This window comes from Patiria miniata, unplaced genomic scaffold (genome assembly GCF_015706575.1).
Source record: "Patiria miniata isolate m_02_andy unplaced genomic scaffold, ASM1570657v1 HiC_scaffold_29, whole genome shotgun sequence".
NCBI classification, from domain to species: Eukaryota; Metazoa; Echinodermata; class Asteroidea; order Valvatida; family Asterinidae; genus Patiria; species Patiria miniata.
The window spans coordinates 508,913-533,335 of NW_024037068.1; the positions used below are offsets into that span (position 1 = coordinate 508,913).

The 24,423-nt window shown below is 39.9% G+C and overlaps 2 protein-coding genes across 3 annotated transcripts; one reads left to right on the forward strand and one right to left on the reverse strand.

Annotated features, from left to right (window-relative positions):
• The first annotated feature begins 53 nt into the window (after window positions 1-53).
• On the forward strand, window positions 54-21,625 carry LOC119735555 (probable ATP-dependent RNA helicase DHX40). Of its 2 annotated transcripts, XM_038209291.1 has the most exons (17): window positions 54-235; window positions 1,867-2,013; window positions 3,381-3,499; window positions 4,265-4,513; window positions 5,795-5,993; window positions 6,939-7,038; window positions 7,226-7,312; window positions 7,570-7,641; window positions 9,221-9,331; window positions 10,380-10,460; window positions 11,281-11,438; window positions 12,867-12,981; window positions 14,917-15,025; window positions 15,860-16,033; window positions 16,868-16,951; window positions 18,823-18,985; window positions 20,226-21,625. In XM_038209291.1, exons 1-17 carry the CDS (start codon window positions 85-87, stop codon window positions 20,330-20,332), a joined length of 2,226 nt encoding a protein of 741 aa, XP_038065219.1. In that variant the 5' UTR covers window positions 54-84; the 3' UTR covers window positions 20,333-21,625. The 2 variants fall into 2 exon arrangements, with proteins under 2 accessions (XP_038065219.1, XP_038065220.1); XM_038209292.1 differs by lacking the exon at window positions 54-235 and having other exon boundaries at window positions 1,896-1,985.
• A 998-nt stretch (window positions 21,626-22,623) lies between these two features.
• LOC119735557 (late histone H1-like) lies at window positions 22,624-24,101 on the reverse strand. The gene has a single exon (XM_038209295.1). The coding sequence runs from the start codon at window positions 24,044-24,046 to the stop codon at window positions 23,378-23,380; it is 669 nt and encodes a 222-aa protein (XP_038065223.1). The 5' UTR covers window positions 24,047-24,101; the 3' UTR covers window positions 22,624-23,377.
• Between the last annotated feature and the right edge of the window lie 322 nt (window positions 24,102-24,423).

The following is a 24,423-nucleotide window of genomic DNA, read 5'->3' on the forward strand; positions in this document are numbered from 1 at the left end:
CAGGAACCAGAGTAGATATGACCACTCAGACCGTTGTGAAATACATTATACTAGTCTGGTCCCTACGTTTAGGTCATTTTCAAGATGGCGACCTCCATGAGTAATGTTTCGCTTCCAATTCACAAGTACAAAAAAGACATTCTCAAGGCCATACAGAATTCACAATCACTTGTGATTGTTGGTGAAACTGGAAGCGGAAAGTCAACACAACTTGCTCAGTTCCTTTATGAAGCAGGTTGGCTTTTCGTATTCTTATTTTAAGTCGCTTTATGCTGTCGGGCTTGAATGCCCAATTTCCGGACATAGGGCCTACGGAGCGGACGCGACATTCACTCTTTTTCAAAATTTCGAGTTATCACACCAGCGATGTTTATTACATGCAAAATACTTCAGATAGTATTTTTTACAATGATGATGAATATTTGTATTTTATTTTTGAATAAATCAGATTATCCTAGTTTAATTTAAAGATAGTGGATATTTTGCCGGAGGTAATGACGGCAAACTAACGATTACTAAAGGTTTGCCGGCGGCAATCCATATCAACAGAGGGCGCTGTACTCTTTAAAATAGGGCTGAATTATAAGATGTATTAAATTCCCACCAAAAGTTGTGTAGCACGTTTGGTGTAATGGTTAAGCAAAGGCTCGAGTAAGCGGGATGACTCGGGTTCGATTCCGACCGCACCACATTTTTAAGGTTTTTTTTCTCATCCCCAAATAAATAAGAATATTTTTCTTTTATTATTATTTTAACAACATGTCTCAAACATTTTTTGCAGAGTATTACATTTTCTTTTTCAGATTTGTGGCTCTGGAGGATTTTTTTTAAAAGGGAAATAAAGTCCGAAATTATAAAATGGTCTGAATCCCATCTTGTGAATACGAGGTAACAACGATAATTTTGGCAGTGTTTGGCATGGAGCCAGACATGCCAGACTAAAACTTGTCACCGGAAAATGTTTAAGTACAAAAAAACAGTAACTGTGCCGGCAAACTAACGTTTACTAAATGTTTGCCGTCTCCGGCAAAATATACACTGCCTTAATTTAATATATTTTTATAGGCATTAAATTGTGGCGGTACTTTTCATTTAATTTTTCTAATTTTCGCAGTGGCTATTGTTACGGCAGCTGTAACGCAATTTTGAAACGCTATCATTATGGCATTGCAAAAACACCTTTGCGAATCCATATCAACCATCTGGTTCCCTGACCCAATACTGGTATTCATCGTCATTATCCTTGGCTGTTGGAACCAGACTATCATTGTCATTCAACTGACATGACTGAATATAGACCCGTGAATGTGGCGTTGTTGTTTCATTTCGAACCTGGCGAAATCGATCCGCCATACAAAATTTCGTATGCATGTTGAGTACTCACCTAGAAATCTAAATTTGCCTTCCCGCGTGTTCAGGATGTGTCATTTCGACGAAATTTGCCGTCAATGAAGACCCATATGGACGTGTAGAAATTAGATTTTAACGTTAACTGGACAAGTACCCAGGGTCACTTGCGTGCCAGATTATTGGAGCCCTCCGAGCTACCTGTCTGCTTCATGTGACGCATATGATCGGGCTGCGCATATGATCGGGCGGCGGCGTGCTGATAATCACTCTCGGCTTCGCCTTGGGTATTATCAGCATTCCAGACTCCAACCGGTCTTAAACATAGTGTTTAACACCTCCCAAGCACACGCTTATTCCCTTAATTTAATAAACCAAAATATGTAGTTTTAGGCCTACCCTTTGTACATCGTGTTTTTTATTACTTCAAATTTCTTGGAAGCATTTGCAGCTCTGATTTTTCTGCCAACCTTATTTGAGCTTCACTTCACAAGTTACTGAATTTTTTTTTTTTCACAGGCTACGGCAAACATGGGCTGGTGGGCGTTACTCAGCCCAGACGTGTGGCGGCCATCTCGGTGGCATCCAGGGTGGCAGATGAAATGCAGTGCACCCTGGGACACACAGTGGGCTATCAGGTGCGTTTTGACGATCGCACATCCACAGGTGATTCATTTCTGACAGGCTTCTGCATCCATCGACATTGATGACATTGACCTTTACTCCTTTCAATGTTATCCCAATATCTCTTGGCTTTTCCTTTTCTCTATCTCTCTCTCTCCTTTCTTGTCTTTTTGTTTTTGGCCTGAAGGTTTCCCAAATTCTTGAAAGAAATCAAACACTGTACATTAAACTGCACATTCTTTTAGAAACTTTGAACCTCCCATCCCAGATTTGAGACAGTGTCAGAGCGTATCAGACTTTGGAGGATATGGAGAGTTTAATTTAACAACTCCCTAGGCCTTTTTGCAAGGATGTAGTCTCAATCCTGCAAAATCCTCCAATTGGCCTCATGGAAAAATAGCCTCAATCCTGCAAATTCCTCCATTATTTCTTGAATTGGTGGAGGGGTGACCACTGCCTGAATCCTGCAAAATCCTGCGGCAGTGAGTGTCAATATGGTGAGGCTTGGCCAGTGACATCCTGGAGCAGTACAGAGGATTTCAAGCATAATCCAGGCCTATATTTATGCATGGCTGAGCAAAAACAACACAAGGTCTGGCCCAAAACCTTGACAAAGTGCATCCTATGAAATTAACACATTTTTGCCATGTAACCTCAATCCTCCAAATTCCTCCACTTTGGCAAAGAGGATTTTGAAGGATGCAGGGCGGTTAAAATAACCTGTACAGTTAAAATTTGTACTGCCAGGCTTTCCTTATGTTAGAATTTTTTCAAACATTTAGCATTTTCATAACCCTAACCATCCCAAAACCTCCATAATCCTCTTTTGCAAAATGAAGGATTTTGCAGGATTGAGACTTTATGGCAAAAGTGTGTGGCTGAGTTTGGAGGAAGCACTGTATCAAGGTCTTAGGACGGACCTTGTATTATTAATGTTCAGCCGTGCATAAATTTAAACTAGGCTAGATAATACTAGAAATCCTCTGCACTGCTTCAGGATATGCCATTCAACATATTGACAGTGGTTGCTGAAGGATTTTGCAGGATTGAGGCAGTGGTCACCCTTGCAAGGACCACATTCAAGCAATAACAGAGGTTTTTTGCTGGATTGAGGCTGTCTGTTATTTTTACATGGAGGCAGTTGGAGGATTTTGCAGGATTGAGGTTACATCCTAGCAAAAATGCCTAGGGAGTTAGAGTTAAGGATGCTTGATATGAAAAGTTAAACATCGTGACCCTTCTTAAGTAAAATTACACGCTACTTTATAAAATGTGTTTGTCATACGCTTTCAGATTTGTTGTACATTCAATCTCGTGCAAACAATTGCGAGTACTGCACTAAAAAAATGTTGCAGTATCTTGACATCAATTTGATCTGAAAGAAACTTGATAATTCTATGAATTTCTAGACACTGCTATCAAGTATATGACAGATGGATGCCTGCTCAGGGAGTTTCTTGAAGACAAGGAGCTGAGTCGATACAGCGTCATCGTACTGGACGAGGCTCATGAACGAAGCTTAGATACGGTAAAAAAAATTGTCAACATTTTATCATTTTGGTCTTGTCCGCACTAGTCTATGGAATATCTCCTTCCGGTTTTGCACAGCAAGTGTCTATGATATGCGAGCAGATTCGGCGATTAATTATGTAAATCAAGACTGCGTATTGATCTCCAGATTCTGACCATTCAGCGGGCACCTTCTATCGGGTATTCCGTAACCTTTTGTCGTATTTAAAAAATCAACAGTTTGGTCCACATTTCTGATTAAAACAGTGTCATAATTTCTTAAGTCGACTCTGATTTGCTGGCACTTGGGGCCACATAAAATTTGCATGCTAGGATATATCAGACGTTCCTCATGTGGCTCTGCACATGTGAGTGTATACTCATACTCAATATATTGACTGTGATTGCTGGAGGATTTTGCAGGATTGAGGCAGTGGTCACCCCTCCAAGGACCACATGCAAGAAAGAACGGAGTATTTTGCAGGATTGAGGCTATATCTCTGCAAAAATGCCCAGGGAGTTAGGGTTAATGGAAAGCTTGGTTTTTATAAATTTATTACGATTGTTTCAATGCCCGAGGGGATTTGTTTTACTTAATGCTTTAATTGTATTTAAAATTAAGTATTTGTTTATTTGTGAAGTATCTTGCATTGAATTAGATGGTGTGGCTAGTCTGCTTGAGCCGTGGAAAACTTGTAACCTGGAAATGTAAAGTTACACTATATTTGTGAAGAACAAACCTCCCCTGTATTTATTTATTTATTTTACTGTGATATGTCAACAGGACATCCTATTTGGTTTAGTCAAGCAACTCTTCCTCAGTTCCCAAACTCCATCCTCCAAAAGGAGGCGACACCCATTAAAGGTCATCGTCATGTCGGCGACCCTTGACCAGGGCAAATTCTCTGACTTTCTGGGCGGCTGTCCGGTCTTCGAGATTCCCGGCAGGCTGCACCCGGTCAAGAACCTCTACTGCGATATGATCGAGGAGAGCGACCTGAGGAGAGATCTGACTGTCAATTATGTCACCAAGGTATTCAATTTTTCTTTCATGGAAGTTGTAGAGTTGTAACGAGTCACTGATTTTTGTGACTGGAGTCGAGTCGAGTCGAAAAAAGAAGTGACTCGAGTTGAGTTGAGTCATTAGGTCAAGAAGGTTGGGTCGAGTCGAGTCACAGTGTGTAGTCGAGTCGAGTCGAGTTGAGTCGAGTCAAGTATTTAGCTCGAGTCAATTCGAGTCACAAATATTTGAACACTATACAATAAATAAACACAAGAGAGAAAGTTGTTTTTGGGCTTTTTTAAATTTACATTCTGGCTACTACATGTGGTGACACCACATTTGACTCTCAATGAAAATAAAAACGGGGTGCCAGGTGATCGCAATTCAACTAATGTATGTATACGTATACATTTTTCGCGAACATTCTAACGTGACGTGAACAAAAACCTGCACCGGCGTAAGTCATTGCAAATATTTTTCGCAAAGTTTTGCTTTTATTTTTGGGACTCGAGTCTTATTAGCCTTCCTCGAGTTGAGTCAAGTCATTCTGATGAGGGACTCGAGTCGAGTCAAGTCACCAAAATTTGTGACTTGAGTCGGACTCGAGTCGAGTCATTACAACTCTGGAAAGTTATCAATATTTGAGGCTGAAAGCTGCTGTATGACTACTAAATAAAGTAACAAAGTTCAGCACAAGGGTTTTTGGCCCATGTATCCCAAAAGTCCGGTGCAAGCAGCCCAGAAAATATTCTACTTGGTTACTTTTCCCGAGTCCAGGAAAAGTCGCCTGGGGCCGATTTTATGAAATGCTAAGACGCCTCTTAGGAAGGGTTACTCGTCTTAACTCGCGACTCGTCCTAGGATTGATTTCACCAAACTTAAGACGCGTCCAACATTTCCTTAGCAATGCGACTAAACTTGTCTTAACTTAATATCGGTCTGAGGGTACGCCTGTCAAAAATGGACAATGAATATCATTTATGTGTCAGTGAATGTCAAGGCAGCTAGCTGGCTGATCTTTGAAAGATTTTAAAGATGCAGTAAGAGCTAATATTCCAGGAGTCGTGCGTATAAACTGTTAAGTGACTGTTGACCAAAATGTAGCATTTGAAAACCATAAAACTACGCAACTTAAAATATTACAATGACAGTGTGGTGTTTGTCTTCATCTTCTCAAGACCCCTCATATTTTTCAAATATGTGAATCAAATAGAGTGCTATTCGAATATGTGGTGGTTGATTGAATATATCTAATATTGAGTATATTCCGCACATCTCTACAAGGTTAGTCCTGCTAATGTTCATTCGCAGGTTGTTGACACGGTTCTGGACATCCACTTGGAGCAGAAGACAGGCGACATCTTGGTCTTTTTGACCGGCCAGGCGGAGATCGAGAAAGCCTGCGACACCATCTTTGAGAAATCAGAGAAGATCGATTATCGCCACGACGTCAGGGACCCAGCAGTTGAAGCCCTCATGGTTTTGCCTGTGTATGGATCCATGGCAACTGGTAAGTTAAAAACAAACAAACATGCTTACTAAACTACTATGGTGGGACTTGAACCCATTACCTTTTATACAAATATAAACTGGTAATGAGGTAACTAGTGCACGTCTAGGGACTGTGAGTGACCAGGGGCCAATTTCAAGGTGCTGCTAAGCACAAAAATTTGCTTAACACAAAAAAGTCTGGCTTATAAAAGCAGGTTACCAGCCAAAACTCCATGTAATTTTCATGCTAAGCAAACAACAGCTGAATACTAATCACGAGCAATAAACATCACATGGAGTTTTGGCTGGTAACCTGCTTTTATAAGCCAGACTTTTTTTATGTTAAGCAAATTTTTGTGCTTAGCAGCGCCGTGAAATTGGCCCCAGAAGTGGGTCCTATTTCGGCCTCGGGAAATATGTGTTTTATAACGCACCTCTGTCCAAAATATAAAATAAGAAAAGAAACTTTTCAGGGTTTTGTAAGTGGACTCGTTCATTCAACAATTAACTCACAAGCAATTCAACTGTGAGCAATTCAACAATTACAGGAACGTTTTTAGTTCCCTAGATTCAGTTTTTGAGTTTGAGTTTTTGAGAGGGCGCTGTAACCAGTCAAAAATGTTTAGTATGGTGCCCGAAATTACGCGCGCTCGATGTCTTGACCCATGTCTAGTTCACACTGACGCAAATTTCATGCACTAGCCAATATTAGTGACCAGCAAGGTTGTGTTATAATAGTTACTAGTGCAGACGTCTTACGTACCAGTTAAAATTCTGAAAATCTCCATAATTTTTCAAACATCTAGTTTCCTGATTTTTAAGTAGTTCTAACCCCTCCACTTTCATTCCTCGTCTAAAACTATAAGTCACATGTGACTGGTACAGACGTTTACAGAAGTGATACTTTGTGTAGAATTCACACTATGATGTGTACGTCATCCTCGTGTCATTTTTTTCCATCTAGATGCGCAGAGGCGGATCTTTCTTCCCCCGGAGCCCGGCGTTAGGAAGTGCGTGGTTGCTACCAACATTGCAGGGACGTCATTGACAATTGACGGCATCAAGTAAGAATCAGTCATGCTAAACTGATATTCGGTCAGGTTTAACTATTTGATGTCTACATGTATTGGATGCACATGCAGTTTGCTGTACAGTAATGTTATACTGCTATTTCATGTCTGTTTCATTTGACAGAAATTTAAATGCAGTTTGTTGTACAGTCACATTTTTGCTTTTTTTATGATTTGGCAGATATGTTGTGGACAGCGGTTTTGTCAAGCAGTTGTCTTTCAATCCTCGGACAGGGCTGGACGCTCTTCAGATTGTCCCCATCTCAAGGTAAGTTTGATAATTCTGGTATTCAGTCTTTATGACGGAGGCGTGGGTATGATGAAGACATTCATAAATTACTTAATGACATCAAAGAAATACTGCTATTTTATAAAGTGGCTTTTTGTTGTGTTCATCAGTTGTTTATGGAAGTCGGGCTGTCGGGGCTTAGTTGATCAGTTGATGAAAGCAGTTATTCCCCCATAAATCATCACCTTGTAAGTATTGTGGTGTCGTGACAGTTTAATCAATTTTTTTGTATTCAGATCGGAGGCAATACAAAGATCAGGTCGAGCTGGCAGAACAGCGCCAGGCAAGTGCTACAGAATATACACCAAGTAAGATCTGAGAATGTGGTAAAATGTGGAGAATGTTGTAAAGTGGCTTGCCCGAGGACACCGCCCATCCATAGAAGGGATTATTATTTTTCACATGCAGAAAAAGGCACAAACGTTGCGCTTCATGTTGATTTACTATACCTCATAAATATTCATGATCAAGAGCTGAATTCTTAGTGGTCCATTCACCGTCACGTGTCAGCCGCTATTTTGGCTGTTTACAAAGCACGCATGCAATTATTCACGCACGGGGTAACTTTGCGTGCGTAGTAAACTGTCATACGGGTTACCTGTGCGATAGTCCACTACGCATTCAATTTACCAATCAAACGTGGAACTGTCGCACGGGTGTAGCACACACACGCGCAACATCGCCCTAGCTACTCATGAAAAGATAGCAGCTCATGTAAATGTTAACCAGCGTTTTCCCAAGCTCCGCAACGATGCCTCACTGAAAAATATTGTAGACAATAAAGATGCCTCCTCTACTAAACAAGTCGTCCACAACTCTTTGAAGTTATTTTATTGCAAAAGAACTTAACTTTTCTGAGGTTGAGCAATATTCTTCTGTTGAGCTGGACAACTTTCTCCAAAGATTTTATGCCCGAAATTGTAATGGCAACTGAATATGTATGAGGTATAGTATAACAAATATAGTATGCTTTACTTCGGGTGGATAGGTGATATTAGCCCCCCCCCCCCCCCCCCCCCCCCCCCCTCAGCATTGGAAGTTGTCAAACTATTTCCCTTGGCTTTGCCTGACTTCCAGTACCCGGGATGCTAATATTGACTATCCACCCTCAAACCATGTTATATTTGTATAATATCTCACAGTTTTTAAAGTGAAAAGTTTGCTGTTTCCATTGATTTCCATTGTGTAAGATTCTGTGAAAAGGCCAATTGCTCAAAAGTAGCTCTGGCGATTTGTGACTCTTTTTGTTGGGGAGGGTCACATTATTTTGGTCCACAAAACTGCCTTTTGCTGTATTGGTTCTTTATCTGCCAATCGTATATTAGGCCCCCCCCCCCCAAAAAAAAAACAGTTTCTGGTATGGAACTTGCCCAAAAAGTGGTGCGACGACGCAGCTTTTGTTTTTTTACCTGTTTTTCTTTGCTTCAAGTGTCGGCTGATGACTGCAAATGGTGCCCAACTAAACTTAGTGCAAATATATGGGAGTCCAGAGAGGCCACATAAAGCTTATTCTTGATCATAACCCCATCTAAAAGCACGTTAAAATTGTGCAGCAGCAGGATTCCAGTCAAACCAGTGAGTTTGGTGGTTTTGAGACATCGTCTTTCATTGAAGAAAAAAACTTTTTCATTTTGCCGACGCGCATGGCTACGGCGACGGGCGCACATACCAGAAACCGGAGACTTTTTTTTTTGGCTTATATAAAAAGGACTTTAATCTGATACTACCAAATGGTTGGGCAATAGTAGGTGCACCGTGTATGCACTATAGCTATTTGTATTTCCCTGGTGTGTTGGAACTTCCACAAATGATAGAAGTGTTGTTAACTTATAAATATGTATAGTGTGTAGTAATATATTTATTAAAAAATCTGATGGTTAATTGCAGGGGTTTTTACGAGAATGCTATGTCGGAGGATATGACGCCTGAGATCCAGCGCACCAGTTTGACCAGCGTTGTGCTGAACCTAAAATGTATGGGAATCCACAACATACTCGAGTAGGTTGACATTATTTATTGCTTCTGTTGTAGTAATATGGACATTTATGTTCTTAATCCTAACCCTCCATTGTAAGGCCAAAAAAAAAAATATTCGGTCTCTGGTCAGACCAAAGTTCCAGAATTGACGCGGCCACGCGGCTTTTTTTTTTTTTTTTTGCTTTTTTTTTTCTTTCTTCAAGCTTGGATTGTACAAACAAGGTGGGGTACTATTTTGCTTTGTTGGTGTCCTCATGTACATTGGTGTCCTCCATAATTTGCCTTGGTGCTTTCGATCATTTGCTTTGGTGCAATTTCCCATTCCTTGGTGCTCTTTTGTAAAAAAAATTGAGGAGGTGCGGAAATAGAGGGCGCTGTTGGAGCCACCGCGGAACATTTAGGAAAAAAAAAAGATCGACGCGCATGATTAAAATCGACGTGCGCGCTGACCAGAGACCGACTTATTTTTTTTTTTGGCCTAAATAAGAAGTTTGCCAAGTGTAACAAGATCCATCAGGTCAGAAATCCCATGGCTAAACCACCTCAGAATACATATTGGCATTGTTCAATAGGACTGGCTCCCATTGTCTCAGAATTGGTAGAGTATGCACTGGTGTTGATTGCTCTGTGCAACAAGGTCCCACACTAGGGGGGTTTTCCTACTTAGGCCATGTTTGTGAACCTGTAGACAGATCTGGTAAACAGTTCCTGTATTTGCCCATTGAACCCAGGCTGTGGTGTACTATCTTTGCGAATTATATTACAGCATTTGTCGACAGATTGACTTCTTCACGAGTGTCTCTTCATAACTGGCTAAATTGCAGTTTGGGTTTTGTGATAAACCAAAAAAATCAGGTTATTTTAACAAAAATCCCTTTTTTTGTTTGAACATGGAGTGAAATTAAGTCATTCTATCTCAATGAACTCTGATAAAGACATTCCTTTGTCATTGTTCATCCCTTAATACTTGTCACCTTACTCATACATTGATCTGCGATGAACTTGTAATTAACTTTTGGTGGACTTGTCCTTTTTCAGTTAACTTTCATTTTGTTCTGCAAACCATCAGGTTCCCATACGTTGATACCCCGGGAGAGAGAATGCTGTTAGAAGCACTTAGACAACTGTACTACTTTGGTGCCATTGACAAGTGAGTTCCAGGTTTTATGCTTTTTTTCCTCCTAAGTTTTGACAATGATAATGGTAAAGTTGGTGGTGTAGCTAATAATTGTAATAGACTCCCTGCAAAGAGCGCCCTCGCTGTGAACAGGTCTATGTTCCTCAGTGACGTGCACCTATTGTGATTGAGCACCTCCGTAAAATTTACCCATGCTTGGTTAAAGGTCCCATGAAATATGAGTTTTATAATGCAGCCTCTTGAGTTGCGCCTTTATATTCATTTAACTGCCTTTTTGGTTTTTATGCTAATGCAAATTGCCATATTCAGTATCAGAACTGTGCTGTCATTCGTGGCAGAAACTTGAGTTTTGCAGCTACAATCCTGGCCAAATCTCGCTGGGCCCCCAATCCCCCGGCCCCCACTCAATGTTGTCTCTCATTGTGCGGTGTGTGCTCCATCAGCTGGAGAGAACAACATTGACCGGGGGAGCGGGGGAGCGGGGGAGTGGGTGACCGTGGCAGGCTCAGGAAGTGTCCCAACCGTTTTGGCCAGGATTGTAGCTTCCGCACCTTAAGTTGCAAGACTGAGCAAATGTTTGAGTTCACAATGTGAACAGAAAATGCCTGAACTCAAGAGTGTGCGCCTTAAATTGACATCACAACAACAGCCCCCTCTGTTGTCGGGACTAAGCATCAAATAATTTAAATGTTTAAAACCTGAAAAACATTTAACCAGTAAAAGATGTTTCATAGTTTTTAGAGAAATTGACATTTTCAAAATGATGTTCCAGTGTAAAATTCATGTCATTGACCATTCAATAATTTTTTGTATACTGTGTTTTACATGACAGAGACGGTCGTATCACTTCCTTAGGGCGGCTGATGGTTGAGTATCCTCTCCCGCCAGGCCTAGCCAGAGCCGTGATCTACTCTGGCGCCCTCAAGTGTCAGGAGTTGATGCTACCAATAGCCGCCATGTTGTCTGTGGAGAATGTCTTCATAAGGCCAGGTATTCAACCTCAATCTGTCCAAATTCAACATTTGCGCAGAAGTTGAAATCAAAGGAAACTAGACTAGGCAAGCCTACTCAAGCAGGTACCAGACTAGACCCGTGAACATGGCTATATACATAGCCACACTCCAGAGTTTCGTAGAAACGCACAAGATTGTATGGGTACCCGGACCCGGACTGCTCCTACCATTTCGCACCCGCATTTCGCACCCGCTCGGAGTACAAGCGTACCGTGCGTGACCTCAGGAAATCAACAGTTCAGCTCATACGTTTGTTGTCGTATTGAGGTCATTTTCCCCACAAATTTCTTGGCAAATCAAAATCCTACACTCGCGTGAATTCACAGAAAGCTTCATAAGTAAGTACTTGTGGCAAAAATACTGGTGGCATGACATGCCGCGTGATAAATTTGAGTGTTTTTTCGCGAGGACGGAGCGTGGCGTTTTTTACAACGCCGCATTCACAGATCTAGTGCCAACTCAATTTGGTCTAAAAGGGTCAAAGTAGTCATCCTTGGGGCGCTATGGTCCAATGGTTACGGTGTTCGACTTGTGTGCCGTGGTACACGGGTTCGAATCCTGACCGTGGGAACATGGTGCTTGTGCTCTTGAGCAAGGCACTTTACCATTATTGCTTCGTCCTTCGGATGGGACGTTAAGCCGTAGGTACCGTGTGTTGTGTAATGCACGTTAAAGAACCCAGTAACACTTGTCGCTAAGAGGAGGGGTTTGCCCTGGTGTTTCTGGTAGTGGCAGCAATATGCGCCGCAGCACCTAGCAAAAAGGTGCTTCATAATGGGTCTCATAATATGTTCATATACTTCATTTATACCTGGCTTTGGTTGCATTCTCCCCCAGCGCTTTGTATCCTCTGGCAAAAAGCGCTATATAAATACAGTTATTATTATTATTATTATCCAAGAAGGTTTGACTTTTTTTGGGCCACCATGAGGCTCAAACAAGTCTAATTATTTCACAAGTGACTGTCCGTCATTAGTCGGGGTCAGTATTTACATGGAGTTTGAGAAAAAAACTAGCAAGCTTGTTCAGGTGGGACTTGGATGCACAACCAGTAATATCCACTTGAGACTTCTTAACCCATTAGCGCCAGTGCAACATTGTGACTCGCATTGTATTTATTCACTAAAAATTTTACAAAACCATGGTGTGCTTGGCTGTTTCGGCTGTACAGGAAGTAATAGGCAGGGTGACTTTTTGGCCAGAGGCTAATGGGTTGATTACCCGATAACCAAGTTATCAGGAGTCATGTCAGTTGGAATTTAACCGCACTGCTTATAAGATTTTAAGCTTATAAGTGCAACAACCAAATATTGAAATTTACATCTCCCTAACCAAAAAAATCCATTGAAGGTTACCAAAATTGATTAGTTGAGAAATTTATTTTGATTTTTTTTTGTGTGGACAGGAGACGCAGCCAAACAGAAGGAAGCGGCTAAGGCCCACGCAGTGCTTGCAGAGACGGCGGGAAGCAGCAATGACTTTGCTACCCTGCTGGCTGTATACAGAAACTACACAGACAGGTCGGTGTGGGGTTCGCCGAGTCAAAGTCAGTTTGACCACGACTTTTTAATACGTATCATTTAAATTGGATGTTATACTCACGCGCAAGTACCCCTCAACAGTTAACAAAGGGAGAGTTGTGACAAGGCCCCCCCCCCCAACAAAAATTGTCAGTCTCTGGTCAGACCAAATTTCCAGAATTGATGTGGCGATGCAGGTTTTTTTTTTTCAAGCTTGGATTGTACAGACCAGGTGAATACAATTTGCTTTTTGTGTCCTCATATACCTTGGTGTCCTCCATCATTTGCCTTGCTGCCCTCCATCATTTGGAGTCGAGCTGCCCACAAAAAATTTGAGGTGGTGCGGCAAAAGAGGGCGCTGTTGAAAAAAAAATTGATGCGCATGATCCAAATCGACGTGCGCGCTAACCAGAGACAGATTTTTTTTTTTTGCCGAAGACTACTTGGAAGATCTCTTGAAAGCATTGCTGAAGGCGCCTGACGTTTACGCAAAGACATTACAGATTTGTGAAGATTGAGTATAGATTTAGTTGTGAGATATGTCTTTCTGCTGAGCTCTTTAAAGGGGCAAAAAAGCACCATCTCTTGTTTGATCATGGAGTCCTTTCATTTGGGATTAACAGGTCAAAAAGGTTGCAAGTTAAAAACAAAATTTGGCAAAGCACTGACTGCATTTTAATACAGTTTCGGATAAACGTTTTTGGGTATGATTTCACTGTAATGTCCTAGTGCACTTTTTCTGAAGTCATGCCGTTTTACCTTTGTTTAAACAACAGCATTTAAAAAGAAAATTTTTACAATAAATTAAAGGGAATATACATCATTGGCTTTTGCTGTAATTTTCAGAAATGAACTATTTGAGGGGTTAGTATAATAGATCAAATATTGTTACACTGACATGTTTGAAGTTTTGTGTTCAAAAATGCTGGAAAAACCAAGAAAAACAAAACTGTTCAAGTAGTCTGGTTCCCTGACTCCACTAATTATAAAATGGATCAGTTTACAGATGCCAGAAAATTGTAAGGCAAGGGTACCAGTCTGGCTGGCCCGCACCCGTTCATGAACACGTAACCAATAGCAAACAAAATTTGGACTGAATAAATGGTAAATTTGGAGCAGTAGTTGAAAAATAATTAGGTTTTCCCAACGGTGGTCGGCCGACCACCGCTGGAAAATTTTTACAAAAATACCATTTTCTTGAAAATGACTTCACACCAGGTGCCATAATTTTACAGGATGCTTTAGACTGACATTTACCAACATCCTATTAAGGTATTTTGTAAAAACTTGGTAGTTTTATTTTTCGATGTTTGCAAATGTTGTATATTCCCTTTAAAGGGAATATACATCATTTGCTTTTGCTGTAATTTTCAGAAATGGATGGAATTGGGGGGTTGGAAATATAAAGCAAATATAGTTACACTAACTTTTTGGAGGTTTTGGTTTCGAAAATGCTATAAAAACCAAGAAAAACGATAATTTTCCTATAGTCTGGTTCCCTGACTCCATATAAGAAGAAACAGAGCAGTTTACATACTTTGGGGGAATTGTAAGGTCAGGGAACCAGTCTAGCTGGCTCGTACCCGTTTATAGGTTTGTAATCGATTGCAAACAAGTGCAATGGTCAATTGGGGCTAGTATTTGAAAAAAAGCCAGTTGTTTCCAACGCTGATCGGCCGATCAGCGTTGGAAATTGATACAAAAATACCACTTTTCTTGAAAATGACAGTATACCAGGTGCCATAATTTTACAGGATGCTTTAGACTGTCATTTACCAACATCCTATTAAGGTATTTCGCAAAAACTTGGTAGTTTTATTTTTCGATGTTTGCAAATGTTGTATATTCCCTTTAAGTATAAATTTATAATAAACTTAGAACAATCTGAAGGGAGTTAATTTTTTTTTTTTAATCCTTTTCTTAACACTTGAACAGTGACTCTCCCGCATCGTGGTGCAGAAAGAACTACATCCATTTGAGGGCAGTCAAGATGGCCGCCAGCATCCACAAACAGCTGGAAGGCATCTTGAACAGACAAATGAAGGTACAAAGTAACAATGCAATGATACCAGATTATAAACAGAATTCCATGAAGGTTTGTGGATATGAATATGAATATTGGGTTTTGGCTTCACCTGATGAAATTTATATAAGCACTGTATACTCAATGCTGACTTAGAAACCAAGTAATTATATATAAGCACTGTATACTCAATGCTGACTTAGAAACCAAATAATTATATATAAGCACTGTATACTCAATGCTGACTTAGAAACCAAATAAGCACTGTATACTCAATGCTGACTTAAAACCAAATAATTATATATAAGCACTGTATACTCAATGCTGACTTAGAAACCAAATAATTATATATAAGCACTGTATACTCAATGCTGACTTAGAAACCAAATAATTACAAGCTTGCTTTGGTGGAACTCGAACCCACCACCTCCTGCTTACTAGTGCAGAGGTCTTAATTACTAAACCATGAAGCAAGTCAGGGATGACTTGGTGATGTTTAAATAAATGCATCAGCAAATACTGCAAATTCATTGGCTCTTATGCAGTAGTAAGAAAGAAGGTTGTGGGTTCGAGTTCAAGGTAACAATTTTTGATTCTCGCAAGTACTCCGAAAGCTCCGAGTACACAAAGTTGGAAAGTTGAAGCTTCAAGGAAAATCCAAGATTAGAATTTACAACTCTCTGATGCAAAAAGTCCCATTAAAGTTATTCGTACATATGGTCGAAAATAACAGAAAGGGAAATTTGCCATCTCCTCTTTTCGATTTTGTTTTTTCAAACTTGTCCACCTCAACCACACAAAAAGTACCTCATTTTTACATTCACATAAGTGTTTTTTTACCCCCTTTTAATACAGACTCCAAATTTTCCCAAGGAGAGAGTGTCGTCGAGCTCCACCCATGGCGATTTGTTGGGTCGGTCCCTGTGTGCAGGGCTCTTCTGTAACGTTGCCAGGAAGTCGACTTCGGGGCGAGGTTTTCGCACCATGGAAGGACACGGCACGGCGGTCTTTATTCATCCCTCCTCCCAGGTAATTTCTTTGCCAGTCATTTCTTTGCCAGTCATCAACTTTTTTTGATAACAAGAAGGTTTTGAACGTTTTCACAGTGGACTCGGCGTACAGGAGCTGTGTGGCCTACTTGCAAGAGCAAGTATGTTGAACACACTGTGCGTGTGCGGCGCGCTGTTTGCGGGCATATGCCGCGGAGTACGCAAAACTAGTATGCATCTGAATTAACATAAGCATGTAGTGTTTTTGCATGGCTACTTGGCCCACAGGGATGATGCATTCAAGTATGTCATTTTTTTCTCTTTGTAACTGTTAAAGTAGGGGGGTGCTATTGCACAAAGTCCATAAAGTTGTCAGCAATTAAATCCAGCAAGTAGATGTTTGAATTCTGCCACTGTTGCCTATTTCCATAGAAACGTTATAAAAAAAAACAACAGACTGCTTAGAATGGATTGATCAATGAAAGATGCACTCCCTGCACTATTTTGACTTTGAGCCCAAATACGAAGTAGATTTTGTTCAATTGCTTTTTTCCTAGCAATATAAAAGCTATTCACTTTTGAATGAAACATCAAACAGAAATTAACAAAATTCTAGTTTTGTGTGCCATATGAAAGCCCTTCTTCAGAGGGATGCAGACACCCACAATTTAAGAAAGTACTTTTTTTCTTTAAAACAAAACTTGCAAATTGAAAAGTTTGTTACTAGAAAATTATTTTTAGCACATGGTAGCTCCGTTAATACAGCGCCAGTACGGTCTTCTAAAAGTCACAGGTTCAATTCTTGCTTTCATCAATTTTTCTTAATTGTTCACTCAAAAAGTTGATACTAATAAATTCACTTAATTCCCTGCAGTTGTTTGGTCGGGATGACCTTGACTGGGTCATATACCATGAGGTTGTCTGGACATCCAAAGTCTACATGCGAACTGTCTGCTCTGTAAGTGTACCCCTCTCAAATATTAAGAAAAAAAAATCTCGATTAAAAAGGTGAACCTGGGACACACTCAGAAGCGTAATCCAGTCCATCACAAGTCAAATCACAAGCACAAGGAATGAAACAGTGAAAAAAGGAATCACCGTTCATTTGAGTAGCTTGTGATGTGACTTGAGACTGGATGACTGACGATTGACTTGTGATGACGTGTGTTGCCCTTATCACAAGTCTGCACAGACTCCCGCAAGTGTGTATTTGCCTGTAATCAGGGACCCCCAATTGTCCTTGTTTTGTTTGTACTTTTTGGGAAGACCTCCCGTATGTTTTGTACACGAATCCAACTTGGGGACCTCTCAGGAATTGGGGACCTCTCGGGAATTGGGGACCCTATTGTCCTCTATTGTTCAGCGTCCCCTATTGGATGCAGAAACAAACTCATGCCAATTTCGCCTTACACTTCTGCACATTTTCAAGATGTATCAATGACTTATTTGAATATGAGCATGTTGTAAGCCCATCTACAATCCACTTTTTAATCTAGTGCGGCTCTTTAAGTCAGCGTTAGTTATGGCAGTATTTATAGAGAGCATACTGTCGTAAACAGATTGTATAGTGTGTCTGACAAGGGTGAACCCTGCGTCATTGTCTTAATAATAATAATAATAAAAAAACATTCTTATATAGCGCATATCACCGTGAGGTCCCTATGCGCTCTCATGAAATCAACAATTATACAAATTGAAGAGATATGTTTTGACCCGGGTTTTGAATTGTTCTGATGTTTCGGTTTGTCCTCCTGAACTAAACTTTGAAGATAAACAGGGGCACTACCATGGATACATTGATATGTAAGAACCAAAACTTTAATATCTATTCTTGCCCGTATCGGCAACCAGTGCAAATCATGGAGAATAGGTGTGATGGATTCACGTGTGCGAATCCTGGTGACAAGCCTAGCTGCAGAGTTTTGTATACGTTGCAATTTACTAATACATGCGGCCTGCAGATGCCTCAAACTCGAGCTCGTACCAAGCAATGGGACTCAGATTCATGAAGATTAAGTTAAGATTTTGTCTTACAGACATGCAGACAGTTTAACACACAAAACAGTTGTTTGGTATCTCTCTCTAAAACAAACTTGTCCATAAATAAACCAATTTTACAACTCCCAACAAGTCCATCATTAACTCGGCATTAAAAGATAATGTACATTTGCTTTTGCTGTCATTTTCAGAACTGGATGGATTTGGGGGTTAGAACTTTATAGTAAAAATTGTTACAGTGACCTGTTTAAAGTTTTGTGTTCATAGATGCTGGAAAAACCAAGAAAACAAAATGTTGTTCTTGTAGTCTGGTTCCCTGATCTTGCCTCAGACGAAACAGCAATTTATAGACGTCGGGGAATTGCAAACAATTGCAATTCAACCATGATTGCAAACAAAATGTGGTGTAACTAAAGTTGGTAAAACTTGGAGCAGTATTTGAAAAAAGTCTGATTTTTTTCCGTCAGTCGGCCAACCATCTTAAAAAATTGATAAAGAAATTCAACTTTTTACTGGAAGTGGCAGCACACCAGGTGCTATAATTTCCCAGAATGGTTGAGATTATTATTCACTTACAGTCAAGTAATTTTTTTCATAATAATTTGGTCGTTTTGTATTTTGATGTTTGCAAATGTTGTATATTACCTTCAACTCTCTCTCTAAAAAAACTCACTGCACTCGGTATTAGGTTCAGACCCAATTTTGCATGAAAAATTCAATTTCGTTTTTGTCAATTACATGTTGGTTTAAATCAGTTGGTTTAATTTATCTTATGAATAAATGTTTGTTTGTTTGTTTTTGTGATTCCCAACAATTCTATTTTGCACTCAGGTGAAGTATGAATGGGTTAAGGATCTGTTGCCACGGTTACATGAGCTTGACGTGTATGCCTTGAGTGGATGTCTGGCACCCAAGATTGCAGAAACAATGGACAAAACTGAGAACGATAATACAGAACAATCAGATCGCACTTCCACCGATGAAAAGTCTAAAGGTGAGATGTTTCTGCAATTGGAACCTGAATTTCGTTTTAGTGAATTAATTAGTGAAAAATTTGATTTGATGTACTAATTGCCAGATTTTGTGAAAAATTTGAAATAACATTTTGTCTCTTAGTTTGGTACAGGATGTCTTATGAATAGAGTGTGTAGTAGAGTGTTCAATTATAGAGCAGTAGCACAACTATTTTTTTTTTTTTAATTGAGTAAAATATTTATAAAAATTCGAATTAGAAAACTTAAAGGGAATGTACATCATTGGCTTTTGCTGTAATTTTCAGAAATGTGACTATTTGAGGGGTTAGTATAATAGATCAAATATGTGACCCGCTCTGCAAAAATTAGTCTGATGTCGCATAGCTTGAATTCCAGCTTTTACCACTTTTAAATGGAAACAGTGAAAATTTGCTCAAAATTTGGATTTTTTGTTTTTGTTTTATTTTGGTTGTTTGATAGTTTTAGTTCAGATATCTTACACAGAAATTTAAATATTGTAAGAAAAAGACTAACAAATTTATGAGTTTTGGTGCTTTTCTTGGTTAGTTACAGTGTATTTGTAATTTTTAAACCCTTTTTTCTTCATTGAGACATTTCTTGCTTTGCAAAAACTTGACAGAATTAAAAAGGCACAACAGTGCAACCAAATGTCCTAGAGAGGCCCATGATATACCAAATGAAAGCTTATTTCATTCCCATTTTATTAATGTAGTTAACTCAAAATTTCAGTTTTGCCACAACAGACTCATTTTTGTGGAGCGGGTCACATATTGTTACACTGACAAGTTTGAAGTTTTGTGTTCGAAAATGCTGGAAAAACCAAGAAAAACTAAAATATTCAAGTCTAAAGATGAAACGAATCAATTTATAGATGCCGGAAAATTGTAAGGCAAGGAAACCAGTCTAGCTGGCCTGCACCCGTTCATGAACATGTAACCAATAGCAAACAAAATTTGGACTGAAAAAACAATGGTAAATTTGGAGCAGTAGTTGAAAAATAGTTAGGCTTTTTCAACTGTGGTCGGCCGACCACCGTTGGAAATTTATACAAAATACCACTTCTCTTAAAAAATGACTTCACACCAGGTGCCATAATTTTACAGGATGCTTTAGACTTTCATTTACCAACATCCTAGTAAGCTATTTCGTAAAAATTTGGTAATTTTGTTTTCCAATGTTTGCAAATGTTGTATATTTCCTTTAATGTTGGAATTGTTCCTTTTTTAAAAAAAATCACAGAATTGCCGGAAGAGACAAGAGTAAAAATCAGTAAGAGGAATGACGACGATTCTGTGGTGGAGGCAAGGAAACGTTATCTGGAGCGCAAACGAGCAAAAGTCAGATGACAGTAATGAAAAGGTCGCCATCTTGGGAGTTCTGGGCCTCATGGGAAATGCCTATTGAATTGACCAGCCGGGAACCAGCCACATGCAATATAAATCGTGTATGATTTTGTTTGGCTGGTAACCCGTTTTTGCTTCGCCAATTTCTGCTATGCTCAGCATTGCCATGAAATTTGCACTTGGATTTGGGTGTTGGAATGTCGCTAGCAGTTTTCTTATTGGACATTCCAGCTGAACGATGCATGATATTTGTTCTCTGATTATTTGGTATGAAAAAAATGGGCATTAACTTTCAACTTATTTTATAATTATAATTATGTAATACCCTTCAGCAGGCATGGTTTAATCTAAGTGGGGTTTTTTTTTTGGGGGGGGGTGATATTGTTTGCTGGGGGAAGGTACTTTAATATGCAACATTTGCTTTTGCTATAATTTTCAGAAATGAATGGATTTGGGGTTTAGTTTTTCATAGCAAATACAGGGCGAGTCACCTTGTATTGTTACACTGACCAGTTTAAAGTTTTGGTTCATAGATGTTGGTCAACTAAGAAACAAAAACATTTCCTTTTCATATCAAATATTGTAACACGGACCTGTTTAAAATTGTGTGTTCATAAATGCTGGAAAACCAAGAAAAATGTTCTTTGTGTAGTCTGGTTCCCTTTGTACTCTACTTCAGATGAAACAGAGCAATTTATGGGTGCAGACCAGTAAATCGGTCCAAAATTGTTTACGCCGGCCAAATCACGATTTGCATGCCCTCAAATTCTTCGGTATTTTAGCATATTGTGGGCCATGAACTTGAGGGTTTGTACAAAATACGGGGGGAAGCCGTGCAGAGAACTTCAAGCTCGTTTTTCTGTGAAATGTGGATGATGATAAGGTCTGAAAATGGCTCTATTTTGCGATGTAGCGTAGGCGTCCATTTTCAAAATGGCCATGGGCTTCAGGACTGCCTTTAGGGGTGATCATCTTTGGATGGAATTTTCTCCCAAAAGTTATTAGTTACACCCAGAAAATTGAAGAGAAAATGAAAGATGATGAAATAAGCTTTAATTTAATGTACTGGTATGTCTTGAACACCTCGGAGAGTTGTGAGTATTTTTCCTGAATTTCTGAAGTGGGCGGGGCATTTACCGTTGGGGTCTATGGAAACTTATTTACTGGTCTGCAACCTTATAGATGTAGGGAATTGTCAGGTCAGGGAACCAGACTAACTGACTTGCACCCATTCCCGGATGCGTAACCGATTGCAAACAAAACATGGACACTAAACTTGGTACATTGGGGGCAGTATTTGAAAAAAAGTCAATTTTTGTCCAATGATGGTTGGCCAACCATCGTTGGATATTTGTTTTTATAAAATCCACTTTTCTTTAAAATGACAGTACACCAGCTGCCATGGAGGATGCTTGAGACTATTATTAACTGTCGGTCAAGTAAGGTATTTCATAATAATTTGGTAGTCTTGTGTTGTTTATGTTTGCAAAATGTTGTATATTACCTTTAATATTTCAAAATCTTCCCTGAAATGTGTAACTGAAAATGTGGCATACATTAATTACGCATTTCCCGTCATTAAAGTTGTAAAAAAAAAGTGGGTTTTTTGAGTTAATGTATGTTTCTGTATTTACTATCTTTCCATTGTCAACTTTTAGTGTGTTATTATAATTTATATCAATGTACAAAGTACACAGGAATTTCCAAAATTGTTTCCAAATTTTTTTGTTTGTTTGTTTGGGTTTTTTTCGGGGGGGGGGGCACCTGACTATTATGTTGAAATTAAACTCGTATCAGATTTATTGACAATTTTTACCTAAGTGCCCCAAGTCTAGTCATCCACACCTCACCTGAATTTGTTTTTAATACGAATCCTTTGGGCCTAAAAATAATACCTTTAATCTTGATTTAATCTTGATAGTACAGCCCTTATATTCAGCAAGGATTGGCAGGGCACTTAGATTTCGCATTCTGTTTTAGACCATTACATGTACATGTACATGTACATGTACATCTGCAATGTACATGTACATTTCAAACTTTGCATACATTTTGTGCATTTTTAAAAGCGGCGGGTGTATGAAGGAAAATGAGGGCGCTGTGTGATCACTGCATGTAGATAAAATGCCCTGATCAAAACACAAATGTACATGTACACTCTACATGCGCTGATAAGTGGGTCACTCTGTTTCAAAATCGGGCATGCAACTGGGAATTTAGAGGAAGAAAAAACGAGGAAATTCCTAACCACACAAGACTTTGTACAGAATTACAAGTAAAAAACGAGGAAATCAGCAGATTTAAGTATTAAAAAGTTGCATGCCTGCAAAATGTGTACTATAAAAGTTAAACTTGAGCCATGCATGGGCAGAATACATGTACATGTTTTCCCTATTGATGTGTCATTGCAGAGTTGACGACGTCGTCTTAATGCTAGAAAATTGTTACAACTTTGAAATTAACAAAATCTCATGAAAAATGCACGGACAAACGCCGTCTCGAAAAAATTATGTAAAGGGCGGGAAAACACGAGCCCGCTCAATTCCCGCGTTTTTTGTTAAGTACGTTTTTTTCCAGAATTCCTAAATGTGTGCCTTTCATCTTGTAAACGAATATTTCATCATTCTTATTTCACTCCCCGCACCTTTTTTTTAATGAAGACCTCGTGCTCTGGAATTTCAAGGTGGTTTTGCAAAATAATTGTAGGCCTATACTATAGTCGCTATTAAACCAGTGGGGAAATGTTTTTGGATGCATATTTTCTCAACTACTTTTGGAAACATTTGAAAACACGTGCACACGAAAATTACCGGTAGGTTTGATGTATATGAATGAAAAAGTCTAATATCTTTACCGACATTCGATGTCTATATTTTTCCGTCCTACCATGACCATATCTAAATCGTCATATTTAAAGTAAATTATGATTATAGTACTAAAAAAAAACCACACAAACACTGAACAGACGTGAAATCTCATCTCTTTTTTGAATATGTGGTGGCTCTGAGAAGAGCCGTTTGGGTTTATAACTGGGTCGTTTCCAGCAGTTTACTTCTTGGCCTTTGATGCCTTCTTGGCTCCCTTCTTCGCCCCCTTCTTGGGAGACTTCTTGGCCGCTGGCTTGGATTTCTTTGCTGCTGGCTTCTTGGCCGCTGGCTTCTTGGCTGCTGGCTTCTTGGCAGCCGGCTTCTTGGCGGCGGTCTTCTTGGCAGCTGGCTTCTTGGCGGCGGTCTTCTTGGCAGCTGGCTTCTTGGCTGCCGCCTTCTTCTTGGGGGTCTTCTTCTTGGCGGCTTTCTTGGCTGCTGCCTTCTCCTTCTTGGCCTTGTTCTGCTCCTTCTTCTTCTCCTTCAGCTGCTTTGCCTTCTCGCGTTGCTTCTCCTTCTTGGCCTTCTGGCTGGCGGAAGCCTTGGCTGCCTTGTTGTCCACCTTGAAGGAGCCGCTGGCCCCCTTGCCCTTGGTGTGCACCAACTTCTTCTGCGCCACCAGGGTCTTGATGCCCCGCTTGATGTGGGTGTCGTAGTTGGCCGGGAGGGTGTAGTTGGCGTGGATGTACTTCTTGATGGCCTGAAGGGAGGTTCCGGCGCGGGGCTGGTCCTTCAGGTTGGCCAAGGCAGCCAGGATCATTTCCCCGGCAGACGGGTGAGATGGCTTCTTCTTGGGCGCAGCCTTCTTCTTGGGCTTGACGGGCTTGGCAACGGCGACAGTTTGTTCAGCCATGGTTGATAACAGGTGCTTTTGCAACTTGACAAGTGACTGTACGACTCAGCAACGAAATAGCAATAATGTTGCGCTGACGCGGTGTTGCATTTATCGCCTCAATGCGGACGTAGTATGAGTCACCAATTATGATTGCCCGGGCAGCAGGTCCGTCCGCGTAATTTTACCACAAAATGGAAGCTGTGTGAAAATGTGTGTTAGTGGTCATTTTTTCAAACGAATGTTTTGGCCCAAAAAATGCACGCTCCTTATTATTTTTGCTATCACTGGATAGAGGATGAAATAATCTTTCACTTCATATATCATTGATGTGTGGAAAACCCATTAATTATTTGAAAAAATAAGGCGAACATAAAAGTTGAAATGCGTTTAATCAG

Coding starts and splice junctions, on each gene's coding strand:
- LOC119735555 (XM_038209291.1), top strand. CDS start 85: ATGGCGACCTCCATGAGTAATGTTTCGCTTCCAATTCACAAGTACAAA. Junction 4,514..5,794: donor CTGTCAATTATGTCACCAAG/GTATTCAATTTT, acceptor GTTCATTCGCAG/GTTGTTGACACGGTTCTGGA. Junction 7,642..9,220: donor TGCTACAGAATATACACCAA/GTAAGATCTGAG, acceptor GGTTAATTGCAG/GGGTTTTTACGAGAATGCTA.
- LOC119735557 (XM_038209295.1), bottom strand. CDS start 24,046: ATGGCTGAACAAACTGTCGCCGTTGCCAAGCCCGTCAAGCCCAAGAAG.